The 17852-nt window shown below is 40.1% G+C and overlaps 3 protein-coding genes across 3 annotated transcripts in view; 1 reads left to right on the top strand and 2 right to left on the bottom strand.

Moving 5' to 3' along the window:
* The window catches only part of LOC119023317 (calcium-independent phospholipase A2-gamma-like), a 64320-nt gene that overhangs the window by 8657 nt on the left and 37811 nt on the right, over positions 1-17852 (bottom strand). The gene's annotated exons all lie outside the window — the stretch shown is intronic.
* On the bottom strand, positions 33-2782 carry LOC119023319 (uncharacterized protein At5g50100, chloroplastic-like). Its single transcript, XM_037105158.1, has 3 exons — positions 2248-2782; positions 521-709; positions 33-393 (listed from the first exon to the last, which is right to left on the bottom strand). The coding sequence occupies exons 1-3, from the start codon at positions 2395-2397 to the stop codon at positions 199-201; spliced, it is 534 nt and encodes a 177-aa protein (XP_036961053.1). The 5' UTR covers positions 2398-2782; the 3' UTR covers positions 33-198.
* slc16a7 (solute carrier family 16 member 7) lies at positions 3210-10398 on the top strand. Its single transcript, XM_037105156.1, has 7 exons — positions 3210-3259; positions 4206-4300; positions 6477-6590; positions 6707-6938; positions 7030-7173; positions 8790-9653; positions 10077-10398. The coding sequence occupies exons 4-7, from the start codon at positions 6722-6724 to the stop codon at positions 10286-10288; spliced, it is 1437 nt and encodes a 478-aa protein (XP_036961051.1). The 5' UTR covers positions 3210-3259; positions 4206-4300; positions 6477-6590; positions 6707-6721; the 3' UTR covers positions 10289-10398.

Genomic DNA, 17852 nt, shown 5'->3' with positions numbered 1-17852 from the left:
TGATATATGTTTTAAAGAATTCTGCATCAAACGATGGCTTCACAACATTTATTATATCAGTCAGCAGATATTTCCCCTAAACATCTTGGAACTTTTCCAGACAGGATCGTAAAACCACGTTGAATTTCTTGAGTTCTTCTTCTCAATCAAATTAAAAGGGCTAAACATACTTCATTTGTTATTTTTAAATGGTCAGGGTCATTGCGATTTCTTTTCACAGCGTCCTGTGGCGCACTCCTCCCCACGTCCGGTCCACTTTAAGCGATTCCGGGCAAAGATGGCGTAGGACTTGTCCATGAACGGTCTCACAGGCGACCACATCATGAAGCGACCCAACCAGCCGAGGCCTACAGCGGCGTACATGACCGCAAATGCCGGGACCCCGCGGTGAACCTGCCAATACACGACAGGTTACCCAACTGGTTTTAATATTTACACTGATCTGCAAAAATCTTCCAATACAGCAGTCTGACGTACAGAATATTACGGCTTTTTGAACGTTTATTAAATGCAATCTTACCTTTCCTGTCTCATCAATCACATGCATTTCCTCCATGGCCATCTCGTAGCTGACGTCCTTGTATTTTGCTCCATCGTAGGCCGGCAGGGAGATGTCGACGAAATCTACTTTTCCAGGCCGGTTTTTCTGCAGAAACTCGAGGAACCGGATTTCCGTCACACACACAGGACAGAGTCCATCGTACAGCACCTGAGAGAGAGAGAGAGAGACGGGGGGGTATTAGATTATTAAATCACTGCTGTATTCAATTTTCTGTTTCAGTGACTTAAGCGCACAACCGGGAAATGATCAATAGTGGAGAAAAGAAGATTTCCAGTTGGCACTTTGTGTTTTTATGAGTCAATGACACCTTGAGACATTCAATGACACCTGGTCTATGCCATATCAATATTTACTGGACTGTTTACAGATGTGTCTGTAGTGTTAGCCTGTATAGTTATGATTGAATATGGCATACATGTTTGAGTCAGGTTCGTCTTTAAGGGGGCTGCTTTTTCTGGACAACTACTGTTTTATCTATTAAGGGGGAAAAATAAGTAGTACTGTAAAAACTGATGAAACTAGATGTATTATTAAAGTAAGAGTCATTTGTTCAGAGCAGAACTCATAGGAATTCCAAAATGGAGAAAAATATAAATTACAACCCTTTCCAACCCTTGGTGCGATGATGTTCTTGATTATCCCAATTTACAATAATCTGGAAATTCAGCACCATCATCTTAGTGGTTTTTTTTAATTTTTTTTTTTATTGCAATCCACAATAAAATCTTATCTCCCAGCATTAACAGTTGGCTACTGTAACTGATAAGGCAGTTCTCAGGAAGAGCTCTTGCTTCTGAGCTAACTACTCGTGTCCAATGACGGGACACACTGCTGCTCAGCTCTACATACCGAGCTGGTCCAGATACCAAACTTTAAAAAATTGATGTTGTGGGATATTAGGACGGGCCAGCCAGCAACTCTGCACAAAAATAATGTTTTCAATATTTACTTGGTATTCATTTAGAAGTTTTCAAGGGAAAAAGTGCTGTTAATCAGCCAACATTAACTCGTTATTGGCCAGTCACAATGTATAGCAGCCCAGACGCACATCACTACTGTTCTTGATGACAGAATGGACGTTTTTCAATAGCAAACAAGTAAAAAAAAAACTTATTTGACAAGACATGTTTATTATCTTACTAGCGTTGGATGTAAGAAGTGCATAAATCTACCCAAGAACTCGACTTAAAATGGTGCAAAATGTAGTTTTTGGGGAAGAAATTCTAATCAGTGGAAAAAAAAACTCAATTGACTGATATTTTGTTTAATGCCTAAACAATCACACTCTCATCACTGCATAAACTGAACAAACAAACTGACCATAAATGCCTGATTTCATACCATTTCACTCAGTGTATATATGGCGGACCCTGCCACCTCTCTCTCACCTCTTTGAACAGTGTTCTGGGGACCTTGTTTTCGTCTGAGAACAGCTTATTTATTCAGTTATGGAAAATCTCTGATTTGTATTATTACGTCATTGATATTGTAAAGATCATAATTTTGAGTTTGAATTTCTTCTCCAAAACTGTACAGTCCTCCTTTAATGTGTGTGTTTATTTTCTGTCATTGCCAGCAGGTTAACTAACTCACCAACAGTGATGTCAGTAACTAAATCAGCCATTAATAGACTCAAAGCCTGTTTCTTTCTGTATAGTTTGACTGTGACACACAGACACGTTTACCTTGACATCTGCAGGTCCAGAGCTGAATGTCCGATGCTGATGTCTACAGAGGGCAGGTGTCGCTCTCACTGCCGCCCTTGAGTTCACACAACCGGGCAGCCTGGTCAGACCCGACACCAAACATGTTCTCACCCCCGAAAACATCTGCATACCCTGAACGCACCACGACCACGAACCACTGCGAAGAGCTAAACAGGGGGTAAACTATCTAGCAGTGAATGCATGAGCTAAGTGTCTGACTTGAGTGTGTGTCAGACAGCAGCTAAGCTAACGTGGAGAGACACCAGCAGCTCACGTGTTACACAAGCGGTTGAATAACGTAAACAAAGGTCGCTGATGGTGTCCAACAGACAACCCGCGGACACAGAGAAGCTGCGACGTTACAGCAAGATTATCTCGCTCCCTCACATGTCTCCATTTAGTAAGAGAAAGTTGAATTCATACAAACTATGAAATCTACACGGTTTGATAACAGCGTCCCAGCTGACAGAGTCGAGGAGGTGTGGCGAGCACAGTGTGGACCCCTCTCTGTCCGAGGGAAGAGGTCTCACTCTGCTGCGTTTTCTCGGGCCGAATATTGGAGGAATAGAGAGTCTTAGCCCCGCCCCTTTCAGGTGGACGGCATGGGACCTTATTTTGGGAAGAAAAAAAACCCTTGTACGTTGGGGGAATGGAGAGAGACAAATCATTTTTTGTTCTTGTTTGAATTGTGCCGTGAATTACACATAAGATGTTTGTGATGTAAAGAGGCCATGCTAATTTCAGGTTCATACTATAATTTGGGGGTACTAGTGAAATAAGTTTATATACTTTTATTATATAATTTTCAAGAAACATTTTTTTTTCAGATGGTGCATTGCTGCAGCCCTCTCTTTTCACACTGTGTCTTGAATGCGTCACTTTAGCTACAGAGTGAGACATCTCGCCTCTGTTCAATCTTCGGTGAGAGTGCGGGTTACTTAACCAGCAGATGTTACAATCAGAGGTCGAATCAAGGGTCATGACGAGCAAGGTAGTGTGATCAAAAATAACGCTTCTACAGCAGTAGTAACTGTATTTCTGCTGACTCTATATAAAAACACGTTACTGTTACTGAAGTAAAGGCTCGACTCCAGGCAGGCGTGTCAGGAAGTGCAGGAGCAGGGTTTTCTGTGGAAGAGGGGACCTCCCTTTGGTGTGGATTTTGGGCTTTAACACTTTGCAGACTTTTAACATGCACACACATGCTAGTAAAGGAAAGGCAAAAACCCCAAGAGCATAATATGACTTCTTAACTGTAAAAACTGCAAAAAAAAAATACACAGCAAATTTATTGTTATTTTTAAATTTTAAATATTTTTTTCTGCACCAAGTTGGCAGCTGTGTTAGTGTTAGTTTTGTGTTAAACCGCAAAAGACAACCTGCAACTTTCTTGGCTGGGAAAATTAACTTTTAAAGACGTCATATTATGCTCTCTAGGTTTTTTAGTCTTTCCTTTATTGTGTTATGTTGCATTTCTGTGCATGTTAAAGGTATGCAAAGTGAAAAAGCCCTAAGGCCAAAGAGAGTTACTCTCTCTTACAGAAAACGCTGCTCCTGCACTGCCTGTGTTGGAGTCGAGCCTGTACTTCCATAACTTCTAATTGTGACGCTGGGGCTTCTGGAGACTTGGATTACGCTGAACCAGCTGAATCAAGCCATTTTATGTGTCAGCCTCATGCTGATGAAAACTCTAGAGATGTTATTTATACCCTCGACATGCAGTCGAGCTTGTGCACTCTTTCCACATGGGGTGTACACTAATGCTTAAAGCTTAGCATCTACAGTGAAGATCTGGGCTTGTAAAAGTGTATCGATTAAGTCTTTTCAAATCAATTTGTGAATAAGTGGGCTTCCAGAGACTTGGATTATACTGGACAAGCTGTATCAAGCCATTGTATGTTTTATTTACATTTAAAACCAGTCCTTGTGTTCTTCAGTTGTTTAGGAGAATACTTCAATGCCCTTTTGCTGTGATGATCCCCACGTGTTTTGTGGACTACAAAACTTCTCCTGAATTTCCATCAGCATGAGGGTGAGTGGAAAATGACTGAATTATTGTTTTTTGTTGAACTTATCTTTTAAGTTATGTACACAGGCATCAATAACATCCTTGATTGCATTTTTATCATTAAAGATATTTATTATGCTGTTTGGGATTTTGGGTGCACTGTCTGAAATGCCTGGTTTCAAGTCGAGCCTTTACTTCTGTAACTAAGTGCATCACCATGTAACAGGCGTTATAGGAATATAAAAAGCAGAGTTATTTAAAATCACCCTACCTTGCTGGCCTCTGATTGGCTGCATCCTGCCTGTTAAGTAATGCACATGTGCAACTCTCATTAAAGATTGAGAGGTGAGATGTCTCACTCTTTAGCTTAAACAGAGCATGCAAGACACAGTTGAAAAGAGTGCTGCAGCAATTCACCATATAAGAAAAATAATGGGCTTTTTTGAAAATGAAAGTATATAGACCTATTACACTAGGACCCCCAAGAAAAAGTATGAACCTGAAAGTTAGCATAATATGACCTCTTTAATCTGAATATGCAAAGTAATAAGTAACTAAACTTACAGTTAAAAGTATTTTCCTTTGGTCACAAGATGGAATTAGGCTGTACAATACTTTAAGTATTGCAAATAAGTAAATATACTATACATCCATGTTGGCCTGTAATATTTGATAATTTCCTCATTTACCAAAGAGAAATGATTCTTGTGTAATTTCTCAAAGCAGTTTTGTTAGACTTTCTGAACAGCAAGAACATGATATTCCTGTTTCCTGCTCATAACATAGTTCAACTGAAAGTGTCTCTTCTGTAATGGCAAATTAAATTTGAGCACCTCATTATTTTAAATGATGATAAAAGACATCTTAATTTGTTTGCCTCCAACAACCACATGTCCCACGAGGCCCTGATGCCACATCTGTGGTAAAGACTCAAGGGATACAGCTGTTTTTGAACGCTAACAAACAGAGAAGAAATTTGTCTTAGAATCACGAGGGGGTCCTTTGCCGGTTTCCAACTGTGTGTGAACGCCTCAGGTCAGGCAACAGGTTTTCAAAGTGGGAGGGTTGGGCCTCCTCAGGAGGGCTCAGGGGAGGCTCAGTGAATGGAAGTGAAATAAATACTTCAAAAGTTATATTTGTTATCAAAAGGAGGTCACGTTGAATAGCTAAGACGTGATTTGATTCAGGAGGCTGTTAAGAGAAACAATGGGAATTGTTTTTCCCAATTTTGAAGTTATATCAAACATGAACATCTGGCTTTCCTGGTTCAATTGTTGAATGTCTGAGATCAAATAACACGATAATGACTTGAGCCCTTGATTTTTGGAAGCAATCCCGATGTTGATATTAAGAGGTACAATAAAATGAAATCAGCACATATCTGCAAACACATGCTGATAGTGATAAATGATGATCTATCTATCTATCTATCTATCTATCTATCTATCTATCTATCTATCTATCTATCTATCTATCTATCTATCTGCAAAATAACAGTTAACTGTTAATGAGTGCTGTATTTCCTTATAATAAATGCATAATAAAGTATTTAATTTTCTCAATGAAGCAACAACTAGATCTTAGTGGAGGATTAAAAACTACTACTACTATTAGGTTAAAGTGAATAAATCTGCTTATAATGCTATTATAAACACATTAAGCACTCTGTAAACTGTTGACATGTTTATTATAGCTGAATAAAAGATCACCTTTATCCTTCTCCATTATTAACACTTAGAGAGATGCATGAATAATAATAAACATATTATAAGGACTGAGAAGAACCTTACGAACTATAAAGTAACACTTATTTTGAAGACATTAAGATAAAGCATTACCCAACATGGGATTAACAAGATTTCCGGTGTTAAATTAATTATATTAACCAAAAACGGACACTCCAGTCTGGTTAGTAAGAAAAATAAAAATAAATAACACTCAGAGAAACACACAAACAGTACAAAGGGACTTGGCAGGACTACACAGAACTTTTAAACAGATTGTATTTTAGCTTTTTACTTTATCCTTTTTCTCCTTATCCTCATTGACTTTAGCTTTTCAGTTCATAGTTACACTGTATGCCCTAAAATCACAGGCTCTAGCAGTGAAATTGCTTTTGTGTGTGTGTGTGTGTGTGTGTGTGTGTGTGCCTGTGTGCCTGTGTGTGTGTGTTTGTGGCCACTTGTATTTCTCGTGCAAGCACGCGTGATGAGATCAAAGGCCTCAGAGCGGGGTCTTTCTGCGGGAGACCGCTACAGTCTAGTACAACAAGAAGGTTCAGACTGGGTAACACGCTTTCGAGGACTGAGCAGAGGTAAGCCCTTTATGACCAGCAGAGTCTGTGCATTAGTGTTAGCGTTGTGCGATCATTACTGTCACTTTGAAAATGTTCTTTTAAGACCTTGCTCACTTCTCCTACCTGTTCCCCAGCTGCTGAAAAGGAACATGCCCCCCGCAGCAGCAACCAAACTCGGGTACACCCCGCCGGACGGAGGCTGGGGCTGGGCTGTCGTCTTCGGGGCTTTCATCTCCATTGGATTCTCTTATGCCTTTCCCAAGTCCCTCACCATCTACTTTAAGGAGATTCAGGAATACTTTTCGGTCTCCTACAGTCAGATTGCCTGGGTGTCCTCGGTCATGCTCGCTTCTATGTATGCAGCAGGTCAGTGGCAGACTTAGCCCTTCGGTGCTGCAAACTTTCTGTGAAAGGAGAAGGGAACTACCAAAGACTTTTCTCTCTCTCCTCTCTGCAGGACCTGTGAGCAGCATACTTGTCAACCGCTATGGCAGCAGACCCGTCGTTATGGTCGGTGGGGTCATGGTCTGCACTGGCATGGTGCTCGCCTCCTTTGGCAATTCTATTGTGCATCTGTATCTTTGCGTAGGTGTAATTGGAGGTAAATATTTTGTCGTCTCATTGCTAATCATGTCAGCTAAGCTCGTGTTCATTTAGATTTTGAGTTTTTGGTTTGTTTACATGTAAGGTTGTCGCTGCTCTTTTCTAATGTTTGCTTTACGTTGCCTGGTTGCGACTGGCTGGAACAGGAGGATGCTGGCTGAGACTCAGGAGGAGTTCTCCGATTGTCAGTGCCAGTCCACTTGTGCTGTTTGTGCACCTGTGTCGGGGTGAACGCGGGCCATCCCTTCAGTGGAATGTATAAATATTTTTTTTAAAATCATAATGAAACATACAGGCCATGTTAAAATGGTGCTATTACACCTTGTTCCTTTGAGAGCAGTGCACTAAATCAATGAATGGCTACAGGGATGTGATGTTTGCCAGACCACATGATCGGGTTTCTGACAGCAAGCAAACAAACCTCTCAGACTTTAAACTTTAATCTAGTGGAGATGATCTACCTGCAGTGGCGCTGAAAAGACCTGTTGATGAGGGAAGTGCCTGTTTTTTTTAATTACTTATTAATCTGCAGATTATTTTTGTACATGCATCAGTAAATCTTTTGGTGCATAAAATGTCAAAAGTGGTGCAAAGAGTCCCAGTTTCATGTGTCAGCCAAAACATTTTAATGTACTGTTACATAGACAAGCAAAGGAGGAAATCCCCATAAATTAGGTGCTGGTCACAAAACAATTGCCATTTTTTCTTAAAAAAAACGTCATAGTTGTTCATTAAAATATTTACCGCTTTACATTATTATGGAAATAGCTTGAATTCACTCAAAAGCGCCCAAAGTGGATAGTTTTGTATCAGACTAGTCTTTTATCGCACTTAATGATAGAATTGATATCGCCATTATCATTTTAAATGGCATTATCCTACCCCACTACCCAAGTTAATGTCCTGGTGATGTCATGGAAAAGTTTTATGATGTAATGAAAACCAGATACTGAATATTAAAAAATGATTCTTAGAAAGATGCTGATGAAGATTCCACACGTTTTCTTCACTAGACATTCCCTTTCTATTACATTTTGTAGATGATGTGGCAGTTTTGAGGGTCACCTGAGTACCCACAACTCAGAGGGAGTTACTAGTTACTTTTCACTCTATGATTGTCCATATCTTCCTTTCCAGCGAAAAAACCTTCAAACATTGTTACTCTGAATGTGAACGTTTGTTGTTGCGAAGGATTAAATGTTCCGCAATGAGCTGAGAAAATTCTCCGACTTCTTAAGCTTAATAAACTATTTAAAAACCCCCACTAGATTAGCTGGAAAACACCTTGTCACAAAGCCGAAAACGGGCTGTTTTTCTGACCTCATTAAAACTTGACTTCTTAACGATGCTGCAGGCAGTTCTCACAGGACAGCTCTGCTACAAATGCCTTGTATTGTTTATGGAATATGATGCATTGCTGTAGAATTGACTACCCAACAATGTGACATTGGTTCTTTTACTCACAGAAATGATCTTGACCTCAATGTTTTATTTAGCTGTCTTTTAAACCTCACTGAGACATCAGCATCACAGGTTTCAGTCTGTATCATGATGTGATCCAAGTAAAATCCAGTAGTCATGCAAAAATAATGAACTACTTTATTATTTCCACAGGTTTCGGCCTGGCCTTCAACCTCCAGCCGGCCTTGACGATCATAGGCACCTACTTCCAGGTCAAAAGGCCCATGGCGAACGGGCTCGCCATGACAGGAAGTCCAGTCATTCTCTTCACTCTAGCTCCTCTCAATCAATTCCTGTTTGATTCTTTTGGCTGGAGAGGAAGCTTCTTCATCCTGGGAGCCATTGTTTTGAACTGCTGTGTGGCTGGTTCTTTGATGCGACCAGTCAACAAAACTGCCGGACAGAAACCGAAGACTGAACCAGCCGAGTGTAACGGGGCAGCCGCTGAGGAAGCTGCCACTGCGGACACCAGTGCTCAGTCAGATAACCTCCTGACTGAAGAAAACCAGAGTGAGGGCAAGAGTCAGGGCTGTGTGCACAGATTCATTGACGTCTCGCTTTTCAGACACCGGGGCTTCCTCATTTATCTCATTGGTAATGTGGTCATGTTTTTTGGCTTTTTCGCGCCTGTGGTTTTTCTGGCTCCGTACGCCAAACATCAAGGGATTGATGAATATTCAGCAGCTTTCTTGCTCTCTATTTTTGCTCTGGTGGACATGTTTATCAGACCAACGACTGGCTTCTTAGGCAACTCCAAGTGGATAAGGCCTCGGATCCAGTACTTTTTCAGTTTCGCAGTCTCATACAATGGTGTGTGTCACCTTTTGTGCCCGCTGGCGTCTGGATATTCGGGCCTGGTCATCTATGCCGTCTTCTTTGGTTTGGCGTTTGGGATGGTGTCTGCACTGCTGTTTGAAGTTTTGATGGACCTTGTCGGAGCTCATCGCTTCTCTAGTGCAGTTGGACTGGTCACCATCATCGAGTGTGGACCAGTGCTCCTTGGACCTCCACTTTCAGGTTTGTGATTTGAGTTGTATTTAAGATCAGGGTTGTCATGATGTTCGGACTTATGCATCTTTTCTTTCTTAGTTAATCTGGTCAGCTTTTCATCAGTAATTGAGCAGTTGATATAATTGTTGTTTTTGTAGACATTTTTTTTTCTTTACAGTTAAGCTTACAGACTCTCTCCACCTTCTTTAGGTCATATTTTGAGGGTAATATATTTGCCAAAAAATACAGTAAACAAAGTTAAAGGCAGATTTCATTGCTTGCATTTTTATAGATATTGCGATAATATTGTTATCGTGAATTTGTCTAGCAACGATAATCCTGCAGTGAAAATCTGATATTGTGACAGCCCTACATCAGCTCATAAGTGCATGAATGAACTGAAGAGAATTATAAAATGACGACTTACAAAGCGTGCGTCTTCTCTTGCAGGAGCTCTGGTTGACATCTTCGGAGACTACAAGTACATGTACTACGCGTGCGGCGTGTTTATGCTCGTGCCTGGCATATTTTTCTTCATCATGCATTACTTCAACTACAAGAGACTGGACGAGGAGCGGAGGCAGAGCGTGGCTGCGGAGATGAGGACTTGCGAAGAGGCCGTCCAGCTCAAAATGAGCCAGGATAATAAAACAGATGGATGACTGTGATTTTGGTTGAAGTGGATGTAGAAAGACAACGCTGCATACGCTTTATTATAGCGGGACGCACATTATATACATTATTATGGATAAAAGTTTGTTTTTCCACATTGGATGAGGTTGTTTGACTCTTTGCTACGTATCTGCACAACAACATTTGGTATTTTAAATGGTTGTTTTATATATTATTTTAGTACATTAGGTGACAACTGCAGCTCTAATGGCCTTTGTTCATTAATCAGCCATAAATACCTCTGTTAGCTCCACTGCAATTATCCTAATGGTGCCATAAACTAATATGGGTCCTCTTTGTTTCTGCAGTGGGTGAATCAAAAGTATTTTTTTCCTAAGGGACTGATGTTATATGACAAGTCAAAACCCACAACAGAGCGAGAGAGTGAGAGAGAGAGAGAGAGAGAGAGAGGTCCAGAGACTGTTTATTAGCTTTTTACCAGCAGATGGCACTGGACACTATCATGTGAGAACTCAACTTGCAGCAAAATACCTCCTATTAAACTGCAATTAAATAACAGGAATCTTCAGTGGATGTTTGTTTTGTTTTTTTGATCATTGCTTTCCAAAAGTCTGGGTCCTGACCCTCCCAGGAGGCGCCAGATAATATGAATTGATCACCAAGGGCACAGCAATTAAAAAATGAGAAAACCGTCGTAAAGATTAAACACAATCTCTCTTAAAATACCTTTTCTGAAATCCCCTCAAGCTGCCCATAAATTTACTTCCCACTTTTAGAGAAAAAATTCTTTATTCACACTTCAAGTTTTCTAGTCCATGGTAAAATACATTTCCAGTGTCTTGGGGATCTGCTGGAGATGTTTCACCAGGGCATTCGTTTTAGCACAGTCATAAAAATTCAGCGCGAAGTTATGGAATGTTTTAGTGCCGAGCTTTCAGATAAGTGCGGTGAACCTTGTGTGTATTTCATAACAAGATGTAATTTGCATGTGTAGGTGAAGGGCTGAAAAGTCTGCAAATGTGAGGAACCTAATAACAGGAGATCAAAGATTCTGACTCATCTGCTGCACCACAGAGAGAAAATACATGGCAGAGGATAAAATTTGTGATGATTATACCAGGTCACATCATCCACCCACAGGTCAAACTCTCTATTCTAACACGCAGCGTGATTACAGCCCCTGAGTGCCAGACCTCGAGCACCTGCGATACAAGATACATGGGGGAGCCATTCAGGGACAGAACAATGCCATTATTACAGATGCATGCTTAAATGATCCATTCTTATCATGTCCCTGCAAGGTGCATATTGACTTCCTTTTTTTTTTTTTTTTTTTTTTTTCAGATGGATGAAAATTGCTTAAGTGCGCAAATCAATATGTTTATTTATATCCTTAGATAACATTATCTGAAAAATCAGATAAACAGTGTAAGTCCATGGCTTATGTGTAGGCGGTGCTGTCTGTGGATTCTAGTTTGAATCAATACTGCGCGAATGCAACACCGGGCTGATGTTAAACAAAGGGTTGTTTTGACCCAGCGGCAGTGAATTATTTCATATTACTGTTGGTTTATTTACCGTAACTGGTTATTTTGAGCTGGTGTTAGACATTCTAGCCTTTATTATCTTAAACCTTTCACAGGTTTACTTTTAGTTGAACAAAATGATGTGCATACACTGAAAGTCAGCCGAAGTCAAAGCATCAATACCACACTGTGAAAATACAATGCAATAAAAGTGTTACTCAAGTGAAAGCATGCAGGCATTACCAGCAAAATGTATGTCAAATATCAGAACTCATTTCTCAAGGAACCTCAGTATGACTAATAATGATATATATACACCATTATATAGTATATTAGAATGTTATTATCATGGTTTAATGTGTAAGTACTTCACTCTTCTTTATGGTTAAGCCAATTGTTAAGTATTTAACATTGGGTTGCAGCTAGTGATTATTTTGTCATGGATTAATTTGCACATGATTAATTTCATTGTGTGGTTTGCTAAATGTAAGTCTGGAGAAGAGCATTAGCTGGAAAAACGTCACTAATGTGCTAATAAATTGGATTTAAGGGAGCTACCAGTGTGTGTTTTTTTATGTTAATTTATAAAATGTAGGACGAAAGAGGCAAATGCTGATCACAGTTTCAGAGTTGAGACATCTTCAAATGTCTTTTTTTGTCTGACAAACAAAATTTTATGAAAGAAAAAAAAAATCACCATGTTTGAGATGTTTGAAGCAAGAAATGTTTGGCATCTTTACAAGGAAAATGACTCAAATAATTAATCAAGAGGCACACATTATCATTTTAGATAATAGCTAATCAACTAAACGATTTATCAGTGAAACATTTAAAGGGGCTCAGTGGAACGTCAGTAATGTGGAGGAAACTTGTCGTTAGTTAATGTCAGCTCACTCCATTTGTAAATTAACGTTAGCTACTGTCGCTAGCCGTTAGCGGCGTGGATAGAGGCCCTGAGATGAGGTATAGAGAATGTGCTTGGTAAGTCGTGGAAAATCCCATCAGAGTCCTTCACAAAGAAATCAGACAACTTCAACAAACTGCCCACAGGCTTGATTGAGAAAGATGGGCTCTAATTTTTCATTACATTTACATTTGTGAATTCACATGGCCAATGAAAGAGTAGATAATACGTGTAAAGTGCCGACAAACTATGACAACGCACCAATGTCTTAAAGTTCTGCCTGTGTTTTGAATGCAATATCTCAATTTAAAGGGTAAGTAGTGAACTATAGCTTACAAATAAAGGTTGAGTACATCTATTAGGTTTCAAAAACTGGAAAAACTTAAAGCATAGACAACTGTAGATGTACATGTTAATTTTCACCAGGGTATCCACGCTATGTAAAACTGCGACCAGACACAGATAATATCATGTCAGTAGATGCATCTTTAAGTGGGTAAACCAAAACTGGGTCAATGTTGACTCAGTGATTTTAATGTGTAGAGGGAAGCGTTCATACATAATTTAAAGCTGCTTTGAAAAAAAATTAAAACGTTTTCAACTTGATTCTTTTGATATGTGGTGAATGTATCACATACGGCACCAGAAAAGAAAGGTTAATGTGTGGACGTAAAGTGAGAGAGTGAAGACCTCCAATTAAGTGGCAGTTCCTGTAAACCCCATCATCTTCTCAGTGAACAGCTTGAGCATAATCACTGTGATGAACTGTGACTGATGTCAGCAAATCTGATTTTAATTGGGACCAGGAAGATTGAATCCACGCAGCTCTGCATCCAATCCCTGTGACTGCTGCCGCGCTGAGACATGATGTTTCAGCCACGCAGCCGATTTTGAGCGGCTGCAACCCGAGTTCTGTTAGAACTCGCACGGTCGGGATGTGTGCAAAGAAGGGAGTGATACTGTCTATTTAATCCAGCATGTTTGTTAATAATCTCTGCTAATCTCCTTTAACCACAGCGGCAGAACTAATCTGTCTTCACAATGTTTACACTCCGAGGGAGGGCAACGTCATGCGAGCACCAGAGACTTAAGAGTTTATTCATCAGCCCTGTGGACGGAGCTATTAATGACACATCGCTGGTCTAAAATAAACATCGATAGCCCCGGCCTGCTAACATACATACTCAGGGCATGCTGACATGTTCTCGCAGACGGAGGAGCAATTGCCATGTCACTTTATCCAAGGAGCTCTCAAGGACTCAATCACACCTCCCCGAGACTAGAAACACCATGTCCTGCCGTGTGTCTTTAACTGACTGTCGTCCCTGATGAAACACAAGATTTACTGAGATCATTTGGTGAAAACAAGGCACAGAGCACCCTAGTCTCAAAATCAATAATCTTCGAAGCTGCCTTAACATCCATGAAAGTCACCTTGATATGTAGACTAAAATCACCCGTATTTTCACAGATACTTTTTTTTTTACAAATGTGTTTTTCCTCTAGCACGAGCAGCTGACGTCTGATTATTCAAGAAGGAAAAACGGATGAAGATTTAGTTTCACCATCCCCAGTCCCGGGGGGGGGCCTGAACCAGATGAGAGATATGTGTTCTACAAAATGTGGCGATAACTGATTATACTTGTTATTGTTCATTTTGAGGAGACATTTGTACAGAGATAAATGTGCAGTAAGCTGCACAAAATGCATTTACTCAACACTGGGAACCACTTTTTGAAATGACCGTTTTTGTCCCCGTCACTTTTTTAAAGGAGTAATGACTTAGAAATGAGCTAAAACAGATAGCCTGCACCACGAAATGTTAACTAACAAATGGGATTTAATACATTTTGACGCTCCATTATGCAATATGTCTCCTGCCGTAATTGACTACTGTGTCCTCCTATGATCCCCCTCATTACATCACCTTAAACAGCACATGTTGCAGACCATTCAAAATGTGTTTTTTTTTTGTGTCCCCACCACTTGTGCAACACCTCAGTGGGTTTATGCACTGCCACATTACACTTCTAGTACACTAAATGTTAGAGGAACTCTACATTGAACTTACTATATAGTTATATATAGTTATAGTTACTTTGCAATGTACTGATCTACCTAATTAAAACCATCCACACTGAAACTAATGAATAGTTGAATTTAAATGTTATGATTGTTTTTCATTTAGCTTTTAAAAATGTCAAAAAAAAAAAAAACAGAGAAAGACTGCCGTCCCAGTTTTCCATCAGCCGAAGGTGTCCAATTGAATCATTTTGGATTAATCATGTCTTGTTTTGTCCAACCAACAGTCCAACAAACTGAACATATTCAGTTTATAATGATTATGAAACAGAGTGAAGCGAATCCTTCAATCTGACACACTGAAACTCATTTAACATTAATGAATAATAATTCATTGTTTCAGTCCCAAATTAAACTTCCTAACAGTACATTCATTTCATTGTATTATACTTAAGTGCACCTAATAATAATAATAATAATAATAATAATAATAATAATAATAATAATAATAATAATTATAATAATGCTAAAATATGATAATAAAACATTCTGAAAGGGGCAAGTCTGCATAATTGCTTGGCTTATATCATGTAGGTTATGTTATATCATCATAGCATCGTTGTCATGTTATATCACTAGGTTTGGTTTTTCATTTCTGTCTCGACCCAGCCCACCTGGTTGGCTTGTAATAATGCCATCTCCGTCCCCTCCACCATCTGATGTAAGAGTCGGCATATAAGTGTATAGTCGGACCGCGATATCGCATGTAACATTATATCCCAGTGATCAGGCTGATCAAGGGTCATTTTTTGTCTTGGAGGTCCAATAATGAAACTCTTTTGGCTCTGTGTTTGGTCTCCACCAACTCTTTAGGTGCTCAATGCTCCATTATGTTTCCCAGCTAGTCTGCTGACTGTGACTTGTACGATACTTGCTGCTGAGCAGGTAGAGAACAATGTTTTTTTTTAAAGCTTGTTCTCTTAATAAAGCTGCCCGCAGCTGAAAACCTTAAGAGAGCAGTGAGAGAAAAGCAAAACAGAGGAGTTGTAGCTAACAGCCAAACAATGAGCCGACACTCGCTATAAAGCTCGTAGAAGCAGAGGGAAGCTGCCGATTTAGGTGATCATACTCTTTGTAGATTAATAACTTGCGTTAGTGTTTTCACATTTCCATTGATTTAACTTTATTATGAAATATTGATTAGAGCTTTAAGTAAAGGATCTGAATGCTTCTGTCAACACTGGTGTATTGAGCTGAGAATTAATAAGAGGTTTTGTATTGAAAAGGATTCTAAAACCAGACTCCATCTCAGATATATTTGAATGAATGCCATATGAATATAATTTCTGTTTGTTTGTGTCCAGGCCAAGACAGTTTGGTATTACAGACGCTCAACCAGCCAAACCGTGCTGTTGCTTCTGCTGGACACCAGGCTTCCTCGTGGAATACAAATGGGACAAAGCAGAGCCCTTATGAAGACGGACATTTTTTTGAACTCAGACAATGGAGGAACTTAAACTCTTAAACTACTCAATCATGACTAATGCTTGTAAAAAGAAATTGAGTCGCAAACCAAAAGGACTTAATGAGATTATGTTACCCATAATTAACAAACTGTGAAACACATTTCCCCAAACTGGGGAACAGTGTGTCTTCATTGTCCGCCGTGGAGCCGAAGAATGTGCGAATTATCATCCCAACACACATTTACCCCACTTTTCGCAGTTGACAATGCAGAGCCTCTGACCAATATCCTTAATCTGCCACTCAAAATACATTTAGCCTTTGTGAGAACAAATGTGTGCGTCTGAAACACTGCTCGTGGAGACTCTCCGCTGCCTATTAGAACTATTGTTCTTCTTTATCTGGCGAACACAGACAGCCACTGAAGCCTGCATGTCTGGGGACGGCGGGTGCCTGTTGTGCGCATATTACAGGAAGAATACAAGGATTGTCCTGCGGATTATAATCTATCATTTGAATACCACACTGAATTACACTGCCATGCGAACTCTTATGATTGAAGAGAGCTGGATGGATGACGTACAACTACGCAGGGGCACTCTCACATCTACACATTGTGCATTCTGTGGCATGCGGATGGTTAAAAAAAAAAAAAAAAAAAAAAAGTAAGTGGGCTGTGTTATCGGTCCATCAGCGAAGCACACTTGAGCGACCAATTCGACCTGAGAGATAACATTGTAAGATTTCATTTAATTCCTCAGTTTGATTTGGAAAATTGTATTGGATCTAAGACAGTTCCCAACCCCCTCCCCCTCCGCCCCCATCCCCAATCTGCAGATGCCCGAGATAGGCATTCCAGCATCATGTCCTCAGGGATCGACACCCTGGCTGCCCTGGGTTGAGGCTGAGAGCATGACAGAGAGAGACTGGGCATGGAAAAGGGAGAGGAGCAGAAATAATTATAAGAGCAACTGAGGCGTATCAGCTTGTCCTTGCCTCAAAATGAAAAGCAGGATGAAACATGATGGCGCAAATCAACTGCAAGCCCACATACAGTACCTGATCCACTCCTAACATCTGTGTAATTACACATCAGGATCCTTGTAATACTGGGAATCTCTCACCAAATTGTGTCATCTGCCCATCTCTGGCTCGGATCCAAAAATAATTAAGTGTATCATTACCCCGAATCAAAAAATTGTTGATGAGCAGGGAGCGGCAGATGATGGAAGCTCTGTGCATGGCATTGGTGACTTATTCCAAAACCCAGAGCACACTGTGTTGTTTTATCGTCGTTTGTCTGTGCTGAAAAGGCTTTTTTAGAATACTGGCCTTTATACCGCGGACGAGAACTACACTGGTTGAATTGAATCAGTGTCATCAGGCGCTCTTTGTGTTTCAAGGACAGTCTCTCCTGAGTCTCAGGCTGACATGACGAGGTTGTTGACTGTCACAGCTGCCTCGCTAAGCCCGCCAAAAGTGCGTGATTAAATTTCCATTCTTTTCCTAAAGAGACCTGGAGCCAGTTTGAAACCTATAAACCATATGGACAAGTCACTAAAATGCCTTTCCAGTAGACCCTATTGATTCTCCTAGAAGGAAACGACAATACAAACTGTCTTTGTGTGCTGCACACAGCATGTATGAACACAATAAGCTCTTTCTTTTTCTTATTTC

This window comes from Acanthopagrus latus, chromosome 7 (genome assembly GCF_904848185.1).
Source record: "Acanthopagrus latus isolate v.2019 chromosome 7, fAcaLat1.1, whole genome shotgun sequence".
Lineage (NCBI taxonomy): Eukaryota > Metazoa > Chordata > Actinopteri > Spariformes > Sparidae > Acanthopagrus > Acanthopagrus latus.
The sequence above is the reverse complement of the archived record's forward strand: the minus strand, read 5'-3'. Positions and strand labels throughout refer to the sequence as shown.